General features: G+C 32.6%; 1 protein-coding gene across 13 annotated transcripts in view; it reads left to right on the top strand.

Annotated features, from left to right (window-relative positions):
• PUM2 (pumilio RNA binding family member 2) overlaps positions 1-24,300 on the top strand; it is a gene marked incomplete at its 5' end in the record, with an annotated part of 85,320 nt that overhangs the window by 58,706 nt on the left and 2,314 nt on the right. For 6 of the 13 annotated variants that reach the window (XM_079110928.1, XM_079110932.1, XM_079110929.1 and 3 more), the window contains 7 exons: positions 1,292-1,528; positions 17,352-17,619; positions 18,306-18,435; positions 19,931-20,065; positions 21,520-21,657; positions 23,041-23,166; positions 23,377-23,498. In XM_079110928.1, coding sequence (XP_078967054.1) covers positions 1,292-1,528; positions 17,352-17,619; positions 18,306-18,435; positions 19,931-20,065; positions 21,520-21,657; positions 23,041-23,166; positions 23,377-23,498 — 1,156 coding nt within the window. The remainder of the gene's footprint in view (positions 1-1,291; positions 1,529-17,351; positions 17,620-18,305; positions 18,436-19,930; positions 20,066-21,519; positions 21,658-23,040; positions 23,167-23,376; positions 23,499-24,300) is intronic. The other 7 variants (XM_079110925.1, XM_079110926.1, XM_079110934.1 and 4 more) reach the window with 3 other exon arrangements.

Below are 24,300 nucleotides of genomic sequence, written 5' to 3' on the forward strand. Positions count from 1 at the left end.
CATACCCTGTATGACATACTTATATCACTTATGATTAGAAATCAGAGATTGAATAGAAACTTTACAATTCCTTGAAAAGAATTGCCATATTGGTCCGAATATAGAGCTTGTCAGAACCTTATTTGGCAGATTAAGAAGTGTAATATGAAATTCTTTTAGATGTAAAAGATAGAGTTAAAAGAAGCTAGTGCATAGAAAGGAAAAGTATACTTAAATAATGGGCATTAAAGGAGACTTGAGAATTGAAAGTTTGGGACAGGCCTTAAACACACCTGGCAAAGAATTCGATTATCCAAATATATGTCAATTAGCAACCAGATTTTGGGTTGATCTTCTTGAGTGTGCATAGCTCACCAAGACCTACTTGGTAGGGTGGGCCTTTTTTTTTTTTTTTTTTTTTTTCCGTGGAATGGAAAAAGGAAGAAAAATCAGAAGGTTAATAGAAGTAAAAGAATTTGGTGTGTAATGTAATGAGGAATATGAGGTACAACATTGTATCTCATCTCATGAGAGAAACAAAAAAGCAGTCTTGTACTTGAATAAAGGGCTCAAGAGGCCAGTACTAGGTAGAATCTTAGGAATGAAGAGTCCTGGAAGTGAAAGCATGTCTTTGGTGTGGTGACAGTCATGAGAGCTGTTAATTTTCCAAGAGAATGTTTAGTAGTTTCATATGTATTCTGTAATTAGTTGTTGAAGAATACGGAGAATTTGTAGCTATGAAAAGTACTCGGAATTAGTTCCCATCTGTATTTCACAACTGACTAATATTCGGGCCAATATGGACTTAAAGAGCTATGTTTTGAACACAGCAACCAAATCAAATGTGAATGATGAAGGAAATGTATTAATATTCCATTTATTAGCATAATCTTTTCTTGGCATTGAGTCAAATTGTAAGAACCAGGTTCCAGAGATTAGGATAATACTAAAAGTTTACCTTATTTGAGTTTATTCTTTAGCATGTCCTAAAGCAGACAACTTGCAATTTCAGGGTTTATAAATCATACCAGGGTATTAAAGCACAGTAATCATACATGTCAGTGCTAAATATGTGTGAAATAATGAAACATATGACTGCTCTATTAAGTATTTGGTTACTTTATTGGGGTGCATTTATACCCTTTTATGATTAATAAGTTAGCATATATTGTTATCACAGTAATTATCTTCTCCATAATGTTTCTAAAAATAATTATTGTGATCACATCTGTTATTGCCCAGCAAGAGTTGGGGGTAGGTTTTTTTCAGTTAACACTGTATGTAATTAGGGTTTTTTTTATTTCTTCTTCAGTTGGCAGTTCTGCAAGTAGTAGTGCCACAAGGAGAGAGTCTCTATCTACTAGCTCTGACTTGTACAAAAGATCTAGTAGCAGCCTAGCACCCATAGGGCAACCATTTTACAATAGTCTGGGATTTTCCTCCTCTCCAAGTCCAATAGGCATGCCTCTGCCAAGCCAAACTCCAGGACATTCACTTACGCCACCGCCATCACTTTCATCACATGGATCCTCATCCAGTTTGCATTTAGGTAAAAAAAAACCCAAAACCCTTTTTATTTGTATGTATACATGTAAGTGTGTTTGTGTGTGTGTTTATAATATATGTAAAGTATTTGATGTTGGATAAAACATGCCAAATTGCTTTTGCTTTTAGATGTTAGCCTTTTGAAAAAGTTCTACCTTCCTGAAAATCCAAAGTGAGGGTCTAATGTACAGTAAGGTAAAGACCCCCTCTTGTATCTCATGTTCCTTTTACAAAGTACAATGGTGTGTTTTTTTTCTTGTCTGTGCTTTTGATTTGTGTGTTGTAGAGCATCTGAGGAGTTGTTTCTACATGATAGTGAAAGATATTTGATAGTGAAAGAAATTTCACTATCAAAAGTTTTCGCACACCATAAGAAAAATAGTAGTCACACAGTAATTGAACTCAAATAATTTAGTTTAGTGTAATGGTTTTTTTGCTTTGTCCCTTAAATGCTCAACCATTTTTCTAAAGAGTTATACCAAAGGATATGATTTTAGTATGTTTGTTCATTAGAGAAGCTGATGGACCTGGGCCATGTACTTCTCTTACCTTCCATATGTTAAAGAAAAAGAAAAAGAAAAAGTTGTAGTCTTATTGTACCCCTGAAACTGGGGTATATAGAACTTTTTGGTTTTAAATTATCCCCACATCTAGATTATCAAGTTGATGGTTACCTTTTATCCCTCTTTGGGGAGTATTTATCTGTCTAGATAACAATGTATTTTGAAGGGTTTGGGACATCAGAGGCTCTGTATGAATCCCTCATTCATAAAATAAATTAGGTTTTGAATTTTCATAACTCTAGTTACCTCAACTGAAACTGAAGGATTCTGTTGCTGAGTTTTATGTGCTTGGAAATATTTAAATTAGCTTGTGGTTTAAAAAGTAATATTGCTGTTATAAGCAGTTAGGCTCTAAGTTAGTAAGTTAGTCTAACCCTCAACCCAGAATCATATGGGTATAACTATTTTTTCCTTAAACTCATTAATATAGTAAGTGTTCATATAACAAATTTATCTGTTGCCACAGTCATCAATTATTTTTATGTTATTGCACAGTGAAGTAGGTTACTTCCGGTTTTTTTTTGTTTTGTTTTGTTTTGTTTTGTTTTTAAAGAATGGTTCTTCTTTCCAAATTCTGGACCTTTGCTCTTTTGGAGATATGGAATATATTCATTGAATTAATTTATTGAGATTGAGTCCTAAATCATCTTTGCAGTACTATTCATAAAGACTTAACCAAACATGGCTGGATTTTAGCCTAATATCTTTATTTATCATCTGTTCTTCTTAGTCACTGGAGCTGCTCAGTTTCTGTTATTACTACTGAGATACCCCCACCCATCCCATAAAACATGTCTTTAAAATGAACCAAAAATTTGGAACACAGGAAATCTAAGAATAGATTGTCATAATAGTTTTGTGTTTTATTGTTAAGATTATATTTGTCATGTCCTGTCATCTTTTCATAGGTAAGTTTCCGATCAGATTTCTGTTCCACTGTTAATGCTTGTGTTGTGCCTCAGAGCCTCTATGAATGGCATTGTTATACATAGGTTGCTTGGAAATTGGATATAAATGACTTTTTAGATACCTCCTGTAATCAAGCTAATATAGAAACGCGCTTCTCTGCGTTTATTTAAAGAATCTAGCCTAATATTTGCCTTGGAAGGAATTCTAGTTAGATTGGGGAAATAATCACCATTTGAATCATCAGTTCTTTATTACAGCCTAGTACTTTTATACCCATGGTTAAACTCCTTAGTTTAGATTCAGCTTGAAATCCAGTATTTAAACACACAGTTGTTGGAATTAATAATTATCTGTATTATTTATTCTCCTTTGTGATTCCCTAATTTCCCTTAGCTTTAGTTGTAATACAGCTGGCAACATTGTTAACAAAGAAGACTGCCAGTTTGAAAATGATTTAGATTTCATAATTTACTCCTTGCATACTGTTCATGATAGAAGACTTCCATGCTCCCTAATCTAAAAAATACATATTTAAAATTTTATATCCTTGAAATGAATTTCTTTTTGAGTTGTCTTCAAGAATTCTGATACATAAAATTATACTAGAAATGAATTTGCATATTCATTTTGTAAATTATTTTACTCAGCCTACATATGTAAGACATATATAAAGTCATACAATATAGGTAAGTTCTCTGTCTCATTAGAATTTGTTATAATTGTAGAATTTTCTCTTTTGAGATTTAATTTTAAGACATGAATATTATAATCATTATGGTTATCAGTAGACCTTGCCATCTCCCTGTATTTCCCAAGTATGCAATGAAACATTGTTTTTTTAACGTAGCCCTCCCTTTACTTGTGCCAGTTATTTGAAATTCATAGAAAATGCCTAATAGCAACATTCTGATTTTCCAAAATAGATTATTCAGTTTTTTCAAAGAGTAGTTATTATTCAACATACATATTATTAGCAGGATGAGTAGTAGCCACTTTTTGATTCAGGAACAATTATTTCAGCTTGTAAGTTTTGAGTGTTAATTTTTTATAATAACCCAGAACATTTCCGTTGAGCTTTGTAACCCTGTTTTTAAATGTATTCAAGTTAGAAGTATAAAAAAAGTTTCTAGTATATATAATATCTAAGAGATTCCTTTTTGAAAAATACTCATCATATTTTTTAAAACTAATTTCTCATTAATTTTCTTTTGTTTGTGTCAGGGTCCAAATTAGGTACATAACATTGCATTTATTTGATGTTTTTTAATCTGCAGTTGTTTCTCCTGCCCTTTTTTTTTTTTTCTTTCCATTTATTTGTTGTCAAAGAACTTTGTCCTGTTGAGTTTGCCACATTCTTGATTTTGCTGATTACTTCCCACTGGTGGAACCACCAGTGTTCATGTCGCTCTGTATTTCCTGTAAATGGGATTTGATCTAGAGACTTGGTCAAATGATTGCTTGGTTTATTTTGGCAAGATGTGGTTCTGTGTGCATTCTCCTGTACCAGAAGACACATCTGGTTGTCTCCATTGTGAAATTGCCATTCAAATCTTTTGATCATTTTAGCAACCTCTGATCATTACTTAAATATGTCTTCAAAGCCTGCAAAATGGTTACATTCTTAATTTTGTCATTCCATATGCACTTATTATTTGCAAATTTTTATAAAGAAAAAAATTCTCTCATCAATTATGAGGTTAACCCAAGAGACAATTCATATAAGACTCAGGGTAATGTTTGATTCTTTTCCCTTATTTTCTAACTTTCAGAATAGTAGCTGATGTTCTACCAATCTCTAAAGATGATTCATGGGATTTTTTTTCATCCTTATTGTTACCTACAAATTAATAGTTTTGGGGTATAATTGTTTTAGTTCTTGCATTGTGAGAAATACCCTAAAATTCTACAATCTTTGGCTACTTTGAGCCCCTTCTGATTGACTCCCATATTGACTGCTTTTTTAAAAACAGGACTTAAGTTACTGGAGATCAGAGAAAGAAGCATGAAGGAACAAGGAGGGAGAACTTCAGTGGTTTAACCTAAAATACAAAAGCAGTGTAAAATACTGAGCTTCGAGTTTAGCATTCGTTGTTAATGGAAATTGTTTTCTAATGTTATTTTGAACACAAGAGATTGAGAAAAAAATCTTCTGCCTGAAGTTGTTTATTAAAATAATTTTTCCTTTGACTTTAGTGGTGCAAAAGTATACCCACCCATACCCATTGTTTTTTACTTTCAGTACAGTATTCAGTAAATTTCATGAGATATTCAGTACTTTATTATGAAGTCAGCTTTTTGTTAGTTGATTTTGCCCAAATGTAGGCCAATGTAACTATTCTGAGCACATTTAACACAGGCTAGGCTGCTCAGTAGGCTAGGTGTGCTGGAGTTCATGATGGACTTAATAGTTTCAGCTTATGATTGGTTTGTTGGGATGTAGCCCCATCATAAGTCAAGGAACATCTGTACTTCTCTTCTTATGAAGAATATAGAATATTTCCGGAATTTTTTTTTTTTTTTTCTTTTTCTGCTTGGAGCTAGTTAGTTAGTTGCATCTGTGTCCTTTTTTTTTTTTTTTTTTTTTTTTTCCTTTATATAATTGGTGATTTCTGATTTGCCCTGATTTTTGTGCTCATAGGAATTAGATTGGTATGGAACTTTTTAGATACAAAGCATCCTGATTTTTATTGTTTAACTTAGGTTTTGGCAGATTAATGGCTTCTTTCCCTTATGTACATTTTTTCAACTGACTTTTTTTTTCCTTAAGAAAAAATGTATGTGAGGTTTTTTTTAAGTATTTTTTAGATGTTGATAGACCTTTATTTTATTCATTTCTTTAAAATATGTGGTGCTGAGAATCGAACCCAGTGCCTCACACATGCTAGGCAAGCGCTTTACCACTAAACCACAACCCCAGCCCCATAATGTGAGTGTAAATAAGTGGGAGTGTGTTGATTTGCTGCTGATTGGAAAATTTCATAACCTTTCATCCTAATCTAAAACTTTATATTAAAAATAGAGAGTTACTAACTCTTAGTATCACTTTTTCTGTTAAGTAGTTGTTATTTGTTAAAATTGTTCACCTTTGACAGATTTATTCAGCTGTTCATCTCAGATGGAATTAAAGTGTAACCAACTTGGTTGTAAGGCCACGTGCCATTTTTCTGTTCCATGTATGGTTATTAATAAAAGCAAAAAACAATATAAATTATTTTGAAGCTTTCAATGAAAATACTGTTGTCCTTCAAGTCGGGTTCCCTGTAACTCCAGAGCATATGATAGGCATCTTCATATTCATTTCATTTCATCCTAATTGTGGACATAAACTGGCTCAGTGATAAGTCCATTAAAGATCAGATACTAAGGGATTTGTTCAAACCATAAAATGACAGAATTGAGACTAGCATGCAGTTCTGACTCCTGCTAGTAGTCTCAGTTTTTCCATTATGCTATTCTATAAGTAATTGAACAATTTTACCCAACATATAAGTACTGTATTTATCTAAGCACCTTTAAAGTGCAAGTACTTATTCATCTGAAACAGGCACCTCAGGGATTGACTGTAGAATAGCATATCCAGATCTCAACAGAGTATTTTTTATGGGTTCTCACAAATTAAAACACTGCTGTAATTCTGTGATAGATCTAAAAGTCATTTATTTACTGAGGAGTAGAAAATACATTATGAAGAAATTGGATTATTACTTGAGGAATTTATGGTGATTGGTTTTCTGTCAGTGAGTAACAGTGATTACTTTTTGCCTTGTAGTTTTTGTTGCCCTTTAATCACATTATCTGTGACTCTGTGGTTCTCATGTCTGAGAATGTTATCAGTAATTTAGTTAAGGTAATCACAGATTTAAGACTAGAAAATACTTGGGGTAACCCTGTAGTCTGACATCAGAATCATGTTATGAGCACTGAGGTGACCCTCAAAAATTTTCTGATTGGAGCATTTCATTCCAAGTTTTCAGATTAGAGACTCAAACAGTAAATTCTATACAAGTATTCCAAAATATAAAAATGATAGAAATCTGAAACATTTCTAGGCCTATGAAACTTTTCTAGTCCTAGAAATTTTGGGTGAGAAATACTCTTTTATGTAGATGTCAAAAGGAACAATTTGGAATTGTGTAGCAACAGCTTTTGCTTATCATAGTGATTTTGTGCATTTTGTTGGCATGAAATGCCCACCTAGAGCTATACATTTCATAATACAGAAATAAAGATTGTCACACTGAAATTTTCAGTAGCTCTCATGTGAAAATATACCAAATGAAAAGAATCATAATTTGCATGTAGCTTTGCTCCAGTGTCTCTCTTGCTTTTTAGCCCAAAATTCCAGGATCCCATGGAGTCTTCTGAGTCTTTGACTTTGTCCCCTAATGTTTTTGTTTTTGTTTTTGTTTTTTTTCTTTCTTTCTTCCTGCCTTCCATTAACCTGAACTCTGTGTACCACTGTATAGTTTAAGTAGGAAAGGAGTGTAGCTTATGTAATGAGAAGTAAAAAATAAAAAAGTGTGATCTCCTTTTATGTGTGTTTTGAAATGTTACCTCCAATATATATTTTGCAGATTGGAGTGTTTTCTTTAATTTTGCTGACCTTAATTCTGTATATCATTTACTGTCATTCATTTTACATTTGCATTTCATTCGCTCATCAATTTATACTTTTACTAAGCTGCCAAGTAAATCTATATGTCTTACATGGAAAATTTTAACTTTGTGATTTACCATTTTTATCACTTTTTGCAAGATTTTACATTTTATAACAGGTACATATTCATGTGAATTTGATTATATGTGATATTTTCAAAAATGTGATACTTAAATATAGGTTTATGTTCTAAAAATTAGACTTACTGAAATAACTTGTAGTTCTTACTAAGGACTGATTTTTTTTTTTTTTTAATTTAGTCTACCAACAATTCATAGATGAGTTTATATTCATTGCTCTGTACTTACAATGTACACCAAGTAAATACAGGACCAAAAAGTAACTCCATTAAAATATAAGTGGATTTGCTTCATGAGAGATTTGTAGCCTTAGCAAGTAACTTTTTAAAATGAAAACAGCATGGGAGATGACATTGAAAATTGTATCTTATTTGTAGAGAATATATTCATATAAAATTGTTCCCATGCGATATACCTAGGAATACATCCAGCTGAAGAAGGGCAGATTCTCTACACTGTAAACTTTAAAATATATGTACATATTTGGTACTACCTCAAAATTTTTTCAGTTATTAAAAAAAACTAACAAGCTGATTTTAAAAATGTCAGTGGAAGTTGGGCATGGTATTATATGCCTGTAATCCCAACTGCTCCACAGGCTGAGGCAGGAAAAGTGGAAGTTCAAGGATAGGCTTAACAAATTAGCCAAGACCCTGTCTCAAAATAAAAAAATTAAAGAGCTGTGGATTGTAGCTGTTTGAGTACCGCAGGGTTCAATCCCTAATACCATTAACAAAAGTAATTAAAAAGATGTAAGTGAAAAAGCAGAACCAAGAATAGTCAAGAAAATCTTGAACAAACTTAGGGAAATTAATACTGCCAAATACCAAAACCTATAAAACTGTGGTAGCTAGGATTATGGTATTGATACAAGGATAGATAAATAGATCATCAGAACAGAAAGAGGATGTAGAAATAAATCTGCTTATTTAATTAACCTGTTTTGTGACCCAGGTCCTACTCCAGTGTATATTGGAAAATGTTTGAAAAGCACATTGGGCTAGAGCAATTGGGGTCCAGATGAGAGGAAATGAACTTTGACTTCTGTTTCTCACTACACTCTTATCATGTGCATTCACAAATTTCATCCTTAAAGAAAGGAAGTGACTTGCTTATGATCATTAAATTATTAAAAGGCAAAACAAAAATCGTGAGATCAGACCAATCTTCCTTGTTCCAGATGCTATTCTGTTTCTTAAAGGATGGTTTTGTTTCTGTGTAATATCTATCTAAATGAATTAAAAGAATCTTATTTCCTAATTTTAGAATCTTTGTGAACTTTTTATAACATTGTGGTAAAATATAATTTAACCAATTGTGACTTGATGGAAAAAGTGAGTTTGAATGTTGTTGTATTTGCTGTCTTCATCATCTTTTACTTGCTAACAGATAACCCTTAATCTAAAATAAATGTTTTTTTACCATAAAAAGCTCTTAAAAATACTAATTTTTAAATTATTTTGGATTTCAGATTTCTTATTTTTTAGAATATGATCTTTATGTGATTTTTAAAATGTTTTAAATAGAATCAATAGCAAATTTTATTCATAATTACTGAGTCTAATTGCTGTTTAATGTATTCATCTTTTATGTAGTTCATTGGCTACCTTTTTATAATTTTTATGTATGATCAAAGTTTTTACTTATTAATTCATTCAGCCATTATCAATCACCTGCATGCCACACTCTGCTTGACTAGAAAAGAAAGCACTATTCTTGTGTATTATGACCAAGTTTGTAGTTTAGTGGCTTATACAGAAACAACAGCTATGATACAGTACTTAAAATACACTTACAATAATTCCATTCTATAGAAACAGTAATTCTCTCCATAAAATTACTGTCGTTCCTTCATGGTTTTTGTAGCAAATTTACTGCCCACTGGATTAAGTTAGAATTGCTTCTAGGTTTCTTTTTCCTGCCAAATTAGAAACCAGAAGTCCCAGACCTTTCTCTGTAGTCAGAGCTCAATTAATATTCAGGTAGTTGAATTCAAGTGGTTTTAACACATCTATTTTTTATCAAAGACACTGGCTACCTTCATTTTTTAAAAAAATATTTTATATCCTACATAGATTTTTACATTAGTGGGTTATTGTTGTAATTTTATCAGTGGTATACATTTATCAATGTACTTTCTGTTAAAAGTGTGTCAGTCTTCAGAATACAGTTTTGAATTTTTTCAGATTTTAGAATATTTATATAGACATAGTGAAAGATCTTGGGGTTGGGACCCAGGTCTACATACAAAATTGATTTATGTTTCATATGTACCTATACGTGCATCATGAGGGTACTTTTATATGTAATTTTGGTGTCTGCATTTTAACTGAGACCCTTCACATGAGGTCCCGTGTGGAAGTATAAAATTTTTCACTTGTGTCATGATTTTGGCACTGTTTTGGATACCAGAGTTCTCTTTTTTTTAAATAGGGATGTTGAACTGTTGCACTATAAAAATGGAGTTTTATGAGTCAGTTGTGGAAGTGTGTGTGTGTGTGTGTGTGTGTGTGTGTGTGTGTGTGTGTGTGTGTACACGTCTTGGTTTTTAAGATTTTTCATAATACCTTCCCAGTTCAGCCCTCTTCCCATCATAACAACCCCATCAAGAAATAAATGTGCATATGTTAGTCTAGGATTTAAATTATTCTTCCCAGTATTCCTAATTTATGAAGTGAACTTTAATTAAGATAGCTTAAGTCCTTATTAATCATGGTTTAAGAGAAAACTCTCAGCTTCTACAGTTTTTCCACTGTCCAAACAGGAAAGGCAGTCTCAGCAGCAATATTTCAAAGAAAATACAGATACAACTTGTTCATTTGTTAACTGTATTACCCAGTGTTTTAACTAAAAAAAAGTCAAGTGAAATCTGAAAGTCTGAAAAAACTTTTAGCCATGTGTCCATATAGGCAGCTCAGAGAGGCTTACCTACTACTTACTCTTTGGTAGGTGGTGGGGTTAGGTTTTTAAAGTGTTCGCATGTTCATCAATCACAAAAGTTACAAAATCCCGGCAGTTTTTCAAACCATACAAAACTCTACCCCTTTTGACAGAATAGTGGAAATTGGCAAGAAAAGTTATTGATAGAAATGGTATAGTACTAGACTGAAGAGTGTATAGTTTTTATATTAAATCTTGATTTGTTAAACATGCTTTTTAATTTAAAAAAAATGCTTTTTGATGAATGAGGGAAGATTAAGTATCTTCTGTGATGGCGATCACCCTTTACCTTTATTTATGTGTTTAAGTCCAACTATTTGAGACTGAGATAAGATTTCTTAGAAGAGAATCATAAGCAATAGGAATAGAAGCAATAGATTTTTATTTTATATTACATAACTGGTTTATAGTTTATATCTTATGTTTGTTTACATATTATTAAATTTTTTTGTATTTAAGATAACACGATAATGCTTTTAATAGTAGCCTATTAAAATGATGTGAAGGATTATACTTTCAACTGTGATTGCTTTGTTTTTTAAAGTCTTTGTTTCCTCAGTCTTTCCCTGAATAAAATTTTGGTTTCTTGACAGGCACAGTGGTGCATGTCTATAACCCCTGCAGCTCTGGAGGCTGAGTCAGGAGGATCCCAAGTTCTAGGCCAGCCTCAGCAATTTAGCAAGGTTCTTAAGCAATTTAGGAGACCCTTCTCAAAAAGTAAATAAAAAAGGACTGATGATATAGCGCAGTGGTAAAACACCTAAGTTCAATTTCCAGCACAAAAAAAATAAAATAAAATTTTGGTTTCTTTATATGGAAAATATATAGATAACAATAATTCAAATTTTTTTATGTATTTAAAACATAACTCCATTTTCCAGGGTGGCATATGACATTAATTTTTTTTTTTTTTAGTTGTCAGTGGATCTTTATTTATATGTGGTGCTGAGACTCAAAGCCAGCACCTCACACATGCTAGGCAAGTGCTCTACCATTGAGCTACAACCCCAGCGTGACATGAAATATTTTTTATGAGATATAGCAGAGTTTAGCTGAAAACTTTTAAGTGAATCATTCTGACATTTAAAAAATTTTTACTCTAGTTCGGGCATGATAATGCCTTCCTGAAACCCAGCTACTTGGGAGGCTTAGGTAAGAGGACCATAAGTTCAAAGCCAACCTGGACAACTTAAGAACTTGTCTCAAAATGAAAGGGCTGGGATTATAGCTCAGTGTTAGAGCACCCCTGGATTAAATCCCCAGTACTGCAAAAAAAAGAAAATAAGTAAATTTCAGTCTAATTATTACTTAATGCTTCCCTGAATGAGTCGTTCAGCTTAAGTATGTTGTCAGTGTTAGTAAAATGGAATGCATTTGACTCAGGTTTATTAAGAGAATGACATTCTTGTGTAGCAGTGTTACATTAAAGCTCATAAAATAATAGAACAAACTTGCCAGTTGAGAGAAAAATAAAATGGTTTTATACTTTAAATGCAATACATATATAAAAAAATTGAGTCTTGAGGAAAAAGGAATCATAAATTTGAGTCATTTGTATATTAGTCTAGAAGGAAATACTGTCTTGTTTTAACTTTAATCAATCAATGACCTAATAATCTTCGTTTAAGCATGTATGTGTATTATATAAACATTTTTAACATTAAGCATTCTAGCTAATGCTTGATTTTCTGTAATTGAAAAAAAAGAATGCATTTGTATTCCTTTTACAGGGCTACTATAACCGATTACAGTAATTAGATGGCTTCATACAGCTGAAGTTTATTTCACAGTTGTGAAGGCTGGAAGTCTAAAATCAGGGTGTAGGCATGACCATGCTCTAAAAGGTTCTAGTGAATAAATCTTTTCTTTCCCTTTCCCAGCTGCTGGTGGTTCCCAGAAATTCTTTTTTCTATAGGTTGTAGCTAAATCACTCCATCTCCATCGGCACATAGTGTTCTCTATCTAAATCTTCTTATAAGGACACCAATCACTGGATAGAACCCATCCTAGTCCAGTATAACCTCATTTTAACTTGGTAACAACTGCAAAGACCTTATTTCCAAATAATATCATATTCAGAGATACTAGGGATTAGAACTTAAATGAACATATTTGGGGGGAGGGACACAACTCAGCAATACGGAGTTGGCCCTCTGGTTCACCAACTCAAAGTCTGACATCTTAGGCAACTGGGTAATGGATAGAAGGTAGAAGAACTTGGAGGTTTGATATGGAACAAATTGCTACAACTGGGTGACTTAAAACATTTTTAATGACGACTTTGGAGGACATAACACAGTATAACATTTTATTCCAAATTTGCCTATCATAGTCTTATACAGAATATTCAGTAAGTGATAACTGCCTCTTTAAAACAATTATGTACAGAAGGATAACAAGGCCATGAATAATATCCAGAGAGAGTATATTGAATTATACTCACAATAGTTTTATTCTGAACAAAGTAATTTTTCTTTCTCAACAAAATAATAAATTACTATATGCTTTGGACCCAAGGTCTACTTTATACTGTCAACTGTGAGTATTTAGAAATAAATTACCATGATCCCAAAGTCATTTGTGTGCATATCGAGAATCTCTGCTGTGGAGTCTTTTTTTCTAAGCAACATGCAAATAGATGGAGTAGAAGGTCAGATTATCCATGGTTTTTAAAGTCTACTTTGAATGTTCCAAATACTTTTGAAAATGAATTAGAGAAAAAATACTGAACTAGAGCACTAAATGGACCTCTGCAGGCTAGAGGTAAAGTTAATGCCATTAACTAGGCTGTATTCAATTTAGCTTTTTTTTTTTTTTAACTACCTATTCATTCTATGTCGTTGATTCTTTGCTTATTGCAACTAAACTATCTTGCATTGTTATCTTTATTTTATGAAGATTTCCAGAGCCTTGCCTTCTGAAACACTCTCCCTTTTGGTTTTTATGTAATTGTGCACTGTGCAGGACTCCAAATCTTGAATTGCCATTATTATTTGAAATTAGTAGTTGAGACATGTTATAAAATTAAAACTTTAAATAAATTACTTTGATCTAATTTGTTGTTCTTCAAACTCTTCTATCAGAATAGCTATCAAGTTGATTTTTTTAAAGTAAAAATTAAAGAAAAGGTAATTCAGTATCTAAAGTATGGCTCAGAAGTCTGTTTTCCTACCTATCATCAATTGGTTGGTTGATTCTGGGAATTGAACTCAGGGGCACTTTACCACTGAGCTACATCTGTAGTCCTTTTCATTTTTTATTTTGAGTCAGAATCTTACAAAGTTGCTGAGGCCTCAGCCTCAGTGGGAGTGTAGGTTTGTGCTACTGTGCATAGCTAGGCATCTCTGTTTTTAAAAGTATATAATGATCTGACAAACAGGTTGAGGACCTGCCTTTGCAATCCCAAGAGGTTAGAAAACAAAGGCTAGTCAGATTTTTTTTTCAGTTGTTGCATTGCTTTTCTCCCCTGTTTTCTCCTGTATTTTTAAATATTTTTTTACTTCTGGTGCTAGGAAAGATTCTAGAACAATAGACCTTAAGAAGTAGTGAGTGGTGGTGGAGACTAAATGATGAAAGGACCTGTTATCCCTCTAGCACATCTGGTACAGAACATAACCTGCCTTTAGACTACGAACATCAGAAGTGTAAAATGGGTGACCTGTTTGTGTGTTTGTTTTTGACTGATTTTGGAATAGTTTTAGGATTGTTGGAAAGGCATATAACTAGTGTTTTAAAAATCCCACGATATTCTTCACTCATTTTCCAAATGTCATCATTTTACCACATTCATTTTATCATCCTTTCTCTATCCCCTATACAAAAAGCACAATTTTATTTTTGAAGATGAAGTTGCAATAATGAAGTTCTGTACTTATAAATTCACCAGTATGTATTTCCTGAAAAGGACGATAGTCTTTCATGTAACCACAGTTATTAAAGTCGGGAGATTAATGTGAGCAATATTACTAGCAAGTCAGCCAGCTTTATTGCAGTGCTGCCAGTTGCCTCACCAGTGTTTGTTATAACAAAGAGAAGGAGGGAGATTGATTTGGGAGCCTATTATCCAGTCAACCAGGAACCCTAAGTGATTATGTGTTACTTTTATTTTTCATGGTTCCCCAATCTTGAGCTGTTTGTTTTTTATTACCTTCTCTCTTTTTTTGGAGAATATGGGTATAGGTCCATTGTTTTGTTAGAATGTTCCTCAACCCCACAGGTTTTAGATGACCTTTTTTTAATGTTTAACTACCACATTTAAAATGTTTAATGAATATTACAAATTGGGTTTTAAATGCTGAGTAAAAATTAATGTAAGGCAGGTATCCTACTGGGTAAAATAATTTTTCTTGTTTCATAATTGAGGACAGTTTTTTAGAGCTCAAAGTCTAAGATTTTTAAAACTCAAGGAAGCATAGCTTTACTAGACAATTGCATGCAAAGAGTACATCAGGAGTTGGGTGTTAGGAACTGATAGAACAAAATTAAAGAAAATCTAGATATGAGAGACATTCCAGGTACCAAATAAAATTGGTTTGGTTATTTCCTGGGGTAAGTATGCATTTTTTAATTTGGTATTGAAAATCTTTATTGCATAAAGTATAAAATTTAACCCTATGTTTAAAGCAATGGTACTGAGATAGTAAAGAATAAGGTATGCCAGTCATGGTTGCACACACTTGTAATACTAGTGACTTGGGAGGTAGGAGGATCCTGAATTCAAAGCCAGCCTCAGCAACTTAGTGAGGCCCTAAGCAACTCAGTGAGACCTTGTCTCTAAAAAAAAATACAAAAAGGACAGGGATGTGACTCAAAGTGGGTAAGCACCAGTGGGTTCCATCCCCAAGACAAAAAAAAAAGAAAAAGAAAAAGGTGAACAATTAGTGTACTACAAGGAAAACTGTATGAGAAATAGGTTTTAAATAGATTTGAAAACATATTGAGGACATACTCAACAGGATGTCATATTTTACCATATCAGCAAAATAGCCTTTGAAAGGAGAAATAAAATTCATGTGTGTAAAAACATTGAAAAAGTAAACTACACTACAAAAAGGGCCAGGATGCTTAAAAAAAAAAAAAAAGTGACACACGGGATGTTAATGATAAACACCTAATTAAAGTAGCATTTTTAAATATCATGGTAATTGCATTGTAAATCAGATGGGCTAGTTATTATTTATTTGTGAACATTTCATGAAACTATATAAATAATGGGAACTGGGAGAGTTGAAAGTAGTGATAAAATTGAGATAGTATTCAAACACTGAACTCTTAGTCTGCGTATTTCATCTGTGGTTACTGAGTATAATGTGTAGAACAAGAAAAAAACAAGAATTTGTTATTAGTGATTTTGTTGTATAAGATGAACTGTTTACACATTTTAAACAAGATATGCTACAACGAAACCTTAGGCAGTCCATGCTACATAAAATGTTTATGCTTTCTAATTGTCATTCAGTAAATATTATGCACCCACCTCACTATATGTTAGACATTGTCTAGATGCCAGGTTATCTAATTTAATGCCACTCAACATTGGAGAAGTTGATTCAAATAAAGAAGTGCGTAATATGTTGTACAATGGGAAAGTTCGGTGGAGAAAAATTAAAACTAGGGCCGTAAGAACAGAGAATCTTAGAAGAGTGCTCTAACCCTATTCAATCTCCAGGATTGAAACTCCTATTTGCTCCCTGTCTTCATAATTCCTTTTGGCCTTTAATGTCTCTGTATGACTTTGCACTGACAGTGTGTCCTTGGGAATGTCTCTTCCCCGTGGTTCTGACTGACTGCATAGCACACTACTCTAAACAGAGTTGGTATATAATAACAGGTGATGGTGGATTTGATTTTTCTGAACTACTAAAGTCTGCATTTTACAGTTGTATTTACATTTTCATTTTTAAAAGGACACTGTCAAGTACTTTATAATAAAAACAATTTTCTGCTTGCATTTTTTTTATTTCTTTGCCTTTTAATTTTCTTGAATGAGACATAAGTTTCAAGCTTTTTTATGCATCATAAGTGGTTAAGACTGGGAATAACTGCTGTTTTTTACTACTGTCTGCAAAATAATAGTATTTTATGGATAGAACTTTTAATTAAAATTTTAAGATCTTTTAAAAATTGTATAATTTGAATCAATATTTTTTAAAGCTTCAAACATTGAGTTAAACGGTTTTTCTTTAGTAGAAATATATAAGACAATGTATTTTTAATGTTTTCTCAGAGAGTACTGGTTTAACACTCAATGTTATTCCATTAATACTTCAAGTGGATTTTAGTCATATAGTTTCAGTGGCTTAAAATCTGTTTGCTGGCTATTTATAACTTGCTTGTTAATGTTACTGAAAGCTTTATTGATGCTGTTAGGATTTTGGTATCAATATGAATACACATGACATTACTATACACGTTTAGATCTTACTATACACGTTTAGCTGCCAAGAGCAGATGCGGGTTTATTTTTCTGATGTTTTATAGTCTCATTTTTCAAATGACCATATACATTAAACCTGTGTGAGGTTTTTCTCCTCTAAGCTTAATTTCCTCTCATAACAAATAGGAATTAATGGTGGGGGGGAGATGCGTATTTGTTGACTGAATTTGTAATATAAGTAACTTTTATTTGAGAAATAACTTTGTCAAAAATATCTGCTGACCACAGCTGCTTTGTTGTAGGAGGACTGACAAATGGTAGTGGTCGATATATCTCTGCAGCACCTGGAGCAGAAGCAAAATATCGAAGTGCTTCAAGCACTTCCAGTCTATTTAGCTCCAGCAGCCAGCTCTTTCCTCCTTCTCGGCTTCGGTATAATAGGTCTGATATTATGCCCTCTGGCCGCAGTAGATTATTGGAAGATTTCAGAAACAACCGCTTCCCAAACCTTCAACTTAGAGACTTGATTGGACATATAGTTGAGTTTTCTCAAGACCAGCATGGTTCTAGGTAGGTGTTTATGATTCTTGATATTTTCTGCTTTGAAAATTGCTGCCTTATAAAAGTGTAAATTTTTCTTGTCTTGGCTTAGCTAACCAGCATTGACATTGGAAGCTCTTAAAACCATTACGGATTATGTTTTTCTTTTCACATTAGGATAAATTATAAAAATTCATGTGTAGTTAAAATTGTGTTGCTTTTTGTTTGTTCTTTTTAGTTACACATGAGTGTTGCTTTATTGGTATTCAGTGTGACATCATTCAAATTGAAATATGCTGCATTTGTTATATGAAAATTCAGTGCATTTTTACATTAAATATGTTAGATGTGATGCTTGGAGTGGTATGTGTGAATTAGCATTCTTAAAATAGATATTAAAAATGGAATTTAACATTAATTAAATTTGAGGTATTTTCTTTTTGTATTTTTTTATTTTATGATAAACCTGTAATTTTTAACAAGTGATTTTAGATTAGATAGTTGCATACAAATTTTATCTCCCTATAACTGAAAGTTGTTAAGTATATTTTAAGATATTATAAACAGATACTTCATAATGTTTGTATTTTGTTATAAACTAGCTATATATATAAAGTGTTAACATTTCTGGAAGAGTGTGTGTATGTAATGTTCAAGTAAGAAATAAAGCTTATTTTCAACCATTGTTATGGTATTTAAAAATCATCCTCTCATAGGTTTATACAGCAAAAGTTAGAGAGAGCTACTCCAGCCGAGCGACAGATGGTATTTAATGAAATTTTACAGGCAGCCTATCAATTAATGACTGATGTTTTTGGCAACTACGTTATACAGAAGTTTTTTGAGGTAAGCATGCATTGCATGTTTGTATATTCAATTATAATCCATATGCTTTAAGCTGAGAAAATCTCTGAACATTTGTAACAGTCACTTTCATACAAAGATATTTGCAAGTCATATATCTGATGATGATTTTATATCTAAATATATAAAGAAGTCCTACACCTCAACAACAAAAAGACAACCCAATTGAAATATGAATAAAGGACTTGAATAGACATTTCTTCATAGAAAATACAAATAACCATTAATCCACAAAAAGATGGATCCTTAGTTATTACAGAAATGTATATCAAAAAACCACAAGGTGATGCTATTTATACCTACTAGGATGGCTATAAGTTAAAAAAAAATGGAAAATATCAAGTATGGATAACATTGTGGAGACATAACACTCATACATTGCTGATAGGAATATAAAATGGTGCAGCTGCTGTAAAAGAGTTTGGTGGTTCCTCAAAACACTTAACAGCATTACTGAACAACTCAGCAGTTCTCTTCAAATACTCTCAAGGATTAAAAACAGGCACTTAAACACTAGTGTTCTTTGTACCATTATTTACAATAGCCAGATTTGGGGAATGATCCAGTTTCAGTCAACAGATAAATGGATAAATAAAATGTTATATACAAAACAACAGAATAGTACTCAGCCATCAAAGGGAATGAAGTTCTGACACATGGTAGAAGAACTAAGTCAGATAAACCAGACAACAAAAGGACAAATATCAGTTTCCATCTACATGAAATATCTACAACAGCACATTCATAGGGACATAAAGTAGATGAGGGCTTACCAGGTGCTGGTAGGAAAGGGGAATATGGAAAGTTATTGTTGAATGGATACAGCAGTTCTGTTTGAAGATATCCAAAAGATATGGGCAGAATGATGATGGTTATGTAACAGAGTGAGTAATTAATATCACTGAATTATAGACATTAAAATGGTATATTTTATAGGGTGGGTGTGGGTATGTATATGTGTTATGTTACAGTTTTTAAAATTTTACACATGTGGACCTACTTTAAAATTTGTTAATTTTGATGTAAAATACAAAATCCTAGGAATAAGTCTGAGGTGAACTAGTTAATGAATGCCATTGTAGTCTTTTTGTGTGTTGTTTGGTAATTTATCTAATTCTTAGTTTATACCTTAAACATCTATGTTGTATCATGGTTTAACAGTTTTCTCTTTAATCATATCAGAATATGATTTGAAAATTACCTGGGTAAGAGAGTTCTGGTGGTCTGAATGTATTGCTCCAAAGTTCATGTATTAAAGATGTTGCGGGGGGGGGGTTAGAAATGAAGATGTGTAACTTTAAAAGACTAATATCACTTTAAACAGTAGTTAATGTGATAGTAACAACAAAATTATAGATAATACAATTTAATAAAAGGGAGATAGTTATATTTTTAAAACTGGTTGAACAGATGACAAATCATCTTATTCAAGTTTAATAAAATAATATTTTATTAACGTTACTTTCTTTTCTGTCAGTTTGGGAGTTTGGATCAAAAATTAGCCTTGGCTACTCGTATTCGTGGTCATGTTCTGCCTTTAGCCTTACAGATGTATGGCTGCCGTGTTATTCAAAAAGCATTAGAGTCTATTTCTTCTGACCAGCAGGTAATTGTAAGTTAAGAAAAAGTTTTTGTAATATTTATTCAATTTTAGATATTTCCACACTAGACTAAATTTTTTAGTTAAGGCTAAAATAGCTCCTTACTATTTAAAAGTTACAGAGCAGATCTTTGATCTGTCTATCCATTCCCTTCTTTCCATCTCTCAGTGAGAATATTTGAGTGCCTGCTGTGTGGCAAGCATAAGGTCAAATAATGCATGTTTTTTGGTTGTTATAGTTGGTACTTGTGATTGAACCCAGGACCTTGCATGTTCTAGGCAAACACTGTACCACTGAGCTACAGCCACAGCCCATGATTTGTTTTTGTTATATATATCAGTCACTAATCTGATTTTCTGTGATATCAAAATGCATTTTACTATTTATTTGGGTTGTATCTAATGTCTTATTATAAGAATAAAAATTTAAAAATAGCATAGCATTCATTTGTGCTGGCTTTATGTAAGGTATACATAAGCATGTATATATATATGTGTGTGTATTTACATATATATATATATATATATATATATAAGTCCAGTCCAACAAAAAGTAACTTCATAATCCTCTTAATAAGATTTGCAGTTCTTTTAAAGAGACACATGTAAGTTAAATGAGAAAATATACTTGGATTGGAAGTGTAAATAAGTTATTAAAGGATTAATGCAAAAAAAAGGATTAATGCAATTCTAGTCATGTATTCCTGATAATTTTTAAAAATTATTTTAAATAGACAAGAATATTGAGAGTAGGGAATAAGAGTAAATGCTAATTTTCCCAATGTTAAAATACATATTGTAAAGGGAGGAGGAAAGGGAAAGGGGAAGTACTGGGGAACAAAACTGACCAAATTTTATTGTTCTGTTATGTGTGTGTACAGGAATATGTAATAGTGAATCCCACTATTATGTATAATTATAATGCACCAATAAATAAGAAATTTTTAAGTGTACGTGTGTGTGTGTGTGTGTATATACATATTTGTATATGTATACTGTGAAGCGACCCTAAGTGGGGTTTTTATATGAGATTAAACAGACTATGAGAAAGCCAGATGCAGTGGCATACACCTGTAATCCCAGCTACTTGGGAGCTTGAGGCAAAGGGATGTAAATTTCAGGACCAACCTGGGCAACTTAGCGAGACCTTGTCAATTCTTTAAAATGTGTTAGGTACCAGCTGATTAGTAGAAGATGTATATAGTAGTTTAATCTACAATGCAAATTCAGCATCATTAGGTTACATTTCAATGTGTGTCATTAACATTATAGTCCTGCAATATGTTTTAATAATTCTCAGCTTCAATGATTTCCTCTAATTATACCTCAGGGGGGAAAATTTTTAAATTTTCATGTATTAAAAAAATATAGGAAATAATTTTGAGTATGCTGTTTTACTCACCTAAGTATTTTTAATCCTGTTATGTTTGATTAGTTAATTTTAAATGGCATCTTCTCCTTTGCAGAGTGAAATGGTTAAGGAGCTAGATGGTCATGTACTCAAATGTGTGAAAGATCAGAATGGAAACCACGTTGTACAAAAATGTATTGAATGTGTTCAGCCACAGTCACTGCAGTTCATCATTGATGCTTTCAAAGGACAAGTAAGATTGATTTTTTTGGCTTCGGATTTGTTAGTGGGGCATTATTTTAGACTTTGAATATTAACATTTTTCTTGAGTCTCAAGATAATACCAGCATGTGCATACAAAAATAAGAAACAAAACAATAAATGTGCATTAATTTATACCTCATTGGATAGTGTTTCTCCCCCACCCCCAAGTTGAAAAACTTAGTAGTTTGGTCATATTTTAAGAAGTAAAGATAATCACTATTAAAATAGTAAACCACATATTTTCCAAATTTCTGAGGCTGAGGGGCTAAGGAAAGAAGTCTTAATGGTATCACAAAAAAGATACAATACTCTTATAACACTCACTCTAGATTTAAAAAGTAATAAGATGTTAAAGCATGCATAAAAGTGTAACAGTGACGGGCTGGGGAGATAGTTCAGTCGGTAGAGTGCTTGCAAGAAGGCCCTGGGTTCAATCCCCAGCACCGCAAAAAGAAAAAAAAAAAAAGTGTAACAGTGAATAAAAATCACAACTGACAAATACATTGGCTGACATTCCAAACGTATAACCAATGAAACATGGCCTAAGTTTTTTTTTTTTTAATTGGTATTCATTTCAGTGAAATGTCAGTTTTTTATTTCATTTAATAAAGAACAAAACCACTTGGATGTTTATTACTTTCATCTGAAACATTCCACATTTTAATCTGATCCTTGCAGACTTTTCATTGAGAGTTTGAAGCTATTTTGTTGCATTTCATTTTTAGAGAACTTCATGTGAAATTGGCAGTTCAAATACAGGTGCAGTTTTTTAATGTCATGCTGTTGTTTAGGTAATAAATATTAAGTAATTGGCTTTAGATTTTGTAATTTTTTTCTGAGTTCCTGCTAGGTTTTATATTCTAGTAGTCAGCATATTTTCAGTGCAATGTGAAAATACTCCTCTTCTCTTTGACCAGTGTTAATTTCTTGATATCTGATGCTTTTTACTTGAATCCTGTAGCTGTCGTATATCTCTGGTATAATTTTTGAAGTGGGTAGACCATCTCTTCATATTTTCAAGATGTAATTTTTACATTTCTACATTTTAAAAAGTTAGGCCATAGTTCTAGACACACTTGTAATTCATGTACCTGCACATGTGACCTTCGTGAACAGAAATTTGCATGTATAATCTGTGTTTACTTGTAACTCTTTGGTTATTTACTGCTTATATCTGTGAATGCAGTTAAAATAGCTTTAAGTTCAGGACTCTCTCCCACAACCTTCCAGTCTTTGCTACCATGGTAGGCATTATATTAAACTGAATCTATCATCCTCTTTTAAACTAACTCCTTGTTTCATGTGAAACCTCTTTACCTTATTGAACTATTAAAAGTATCAGAAGTATAAATTTTAATTATTTTGTTTTAAGGTATTTGTGCTCTCCACCCATCCTTACGGCTGCAGAGTAATTCAGCGTATTCTAGAGCATTGTACTGCAGAACAGACCTTACCCATCTTGGAAGAACTTCACCAACATACAGAGCAGTTAGTACAGGTATAAATTCCCTAATAATTTGAAATGTGTGTATGTTCTTGAAAAATTTTTTTAAGAAATGTAGTTTATTATTATAGAATCAGTAAAATGAGTTTATTGTATTCTCTTGATAATACTGGATTTGGGGGCAAATTATTAACATCTTTTTAAGGAAGCATTATTCTAAAGGAACAACTGTTAGAAAAATATTTTTTAAATATCTCTCTGTAGGATCAGTATGGCAATTATGTTATTCAGCATGTACTGGAACATGGTCGACCTGAAGACAAGAGCAAAATTGTTTCTGAAATCAGAGGAAAGGTGTTAGCTCTGAGTCAACACAAATTTGCCAGGTATTGCAGTGTTTTCTAATTCCAGGGATCAGTTTTTTCATCAGGAATGCATAAAGTATATATCATTGAAGGATAATCTTTTTTGGTGACTTTTAAAAGAATATAAAGGCCGGCTGGCACTTTCCTATACTCAAAGTTACTCAGGAGGCTGAAACAGGAGAGTTGATTGAGCTCATAAGCTTGATACTAGCCTTGGCAACATAGCAAGATTCAGTCTCAAAAGAAAAAGTGCATACAGGACTACAAGAACATTGCCTCGCCACCCCCCCCCCTTCTTTTTAATACACATAACTAACTGGTTTAACCCACATTTGTTCTACTTTTCAATCTGTATTTAGATCAGTAAGGAAGTGCAAATGTATTCAGTACATGTTCTTGAAAGTCAGACTTTATTAACAATGTGGTTTCCTTTTTTGGATTATAATTTTAACACCCATAATTAAACTTGCAGATATCAAAGGGTAGGTTGGTCCTATGTTTCTTTCAGTGCCCAGGATCAAACCCAGGGCCTCATGCATGCCAGACAAGTGCTCTACTCTGAGCTACATTCCAGCCCTTTTTAATTATTTTTTTGTATTTTATTTTATTTTGGGACAGGGTCTTGCTGAGTTGTCCAAGCTGGCTTCGAGTTTGCAGTCCTCTTGCTTCAGCCTCCCAAGTAGCTGGAATCATAGGTGTGCACCACATGGCTCAGCCCAAATTCCTATTTTTAATGTAATTTTAAAACAAAAGAATCCCGTCTTACTGTCTCTTCTGTTTTCTTATACGTTGTAGCAAATTCTTTGAAAAGTCATGGACATCT

Source organism: Sciurus vulgaris, assembly GCF_902686455.1.
Source record: "Sciurus vulgaris genome assembly, chromosome: 14".
NCBI lineage: Eukaryota > Metazoa > Chordata > Mammalia > Rodentia > Sciuridae > Sciurus > Sciurus vulgaris.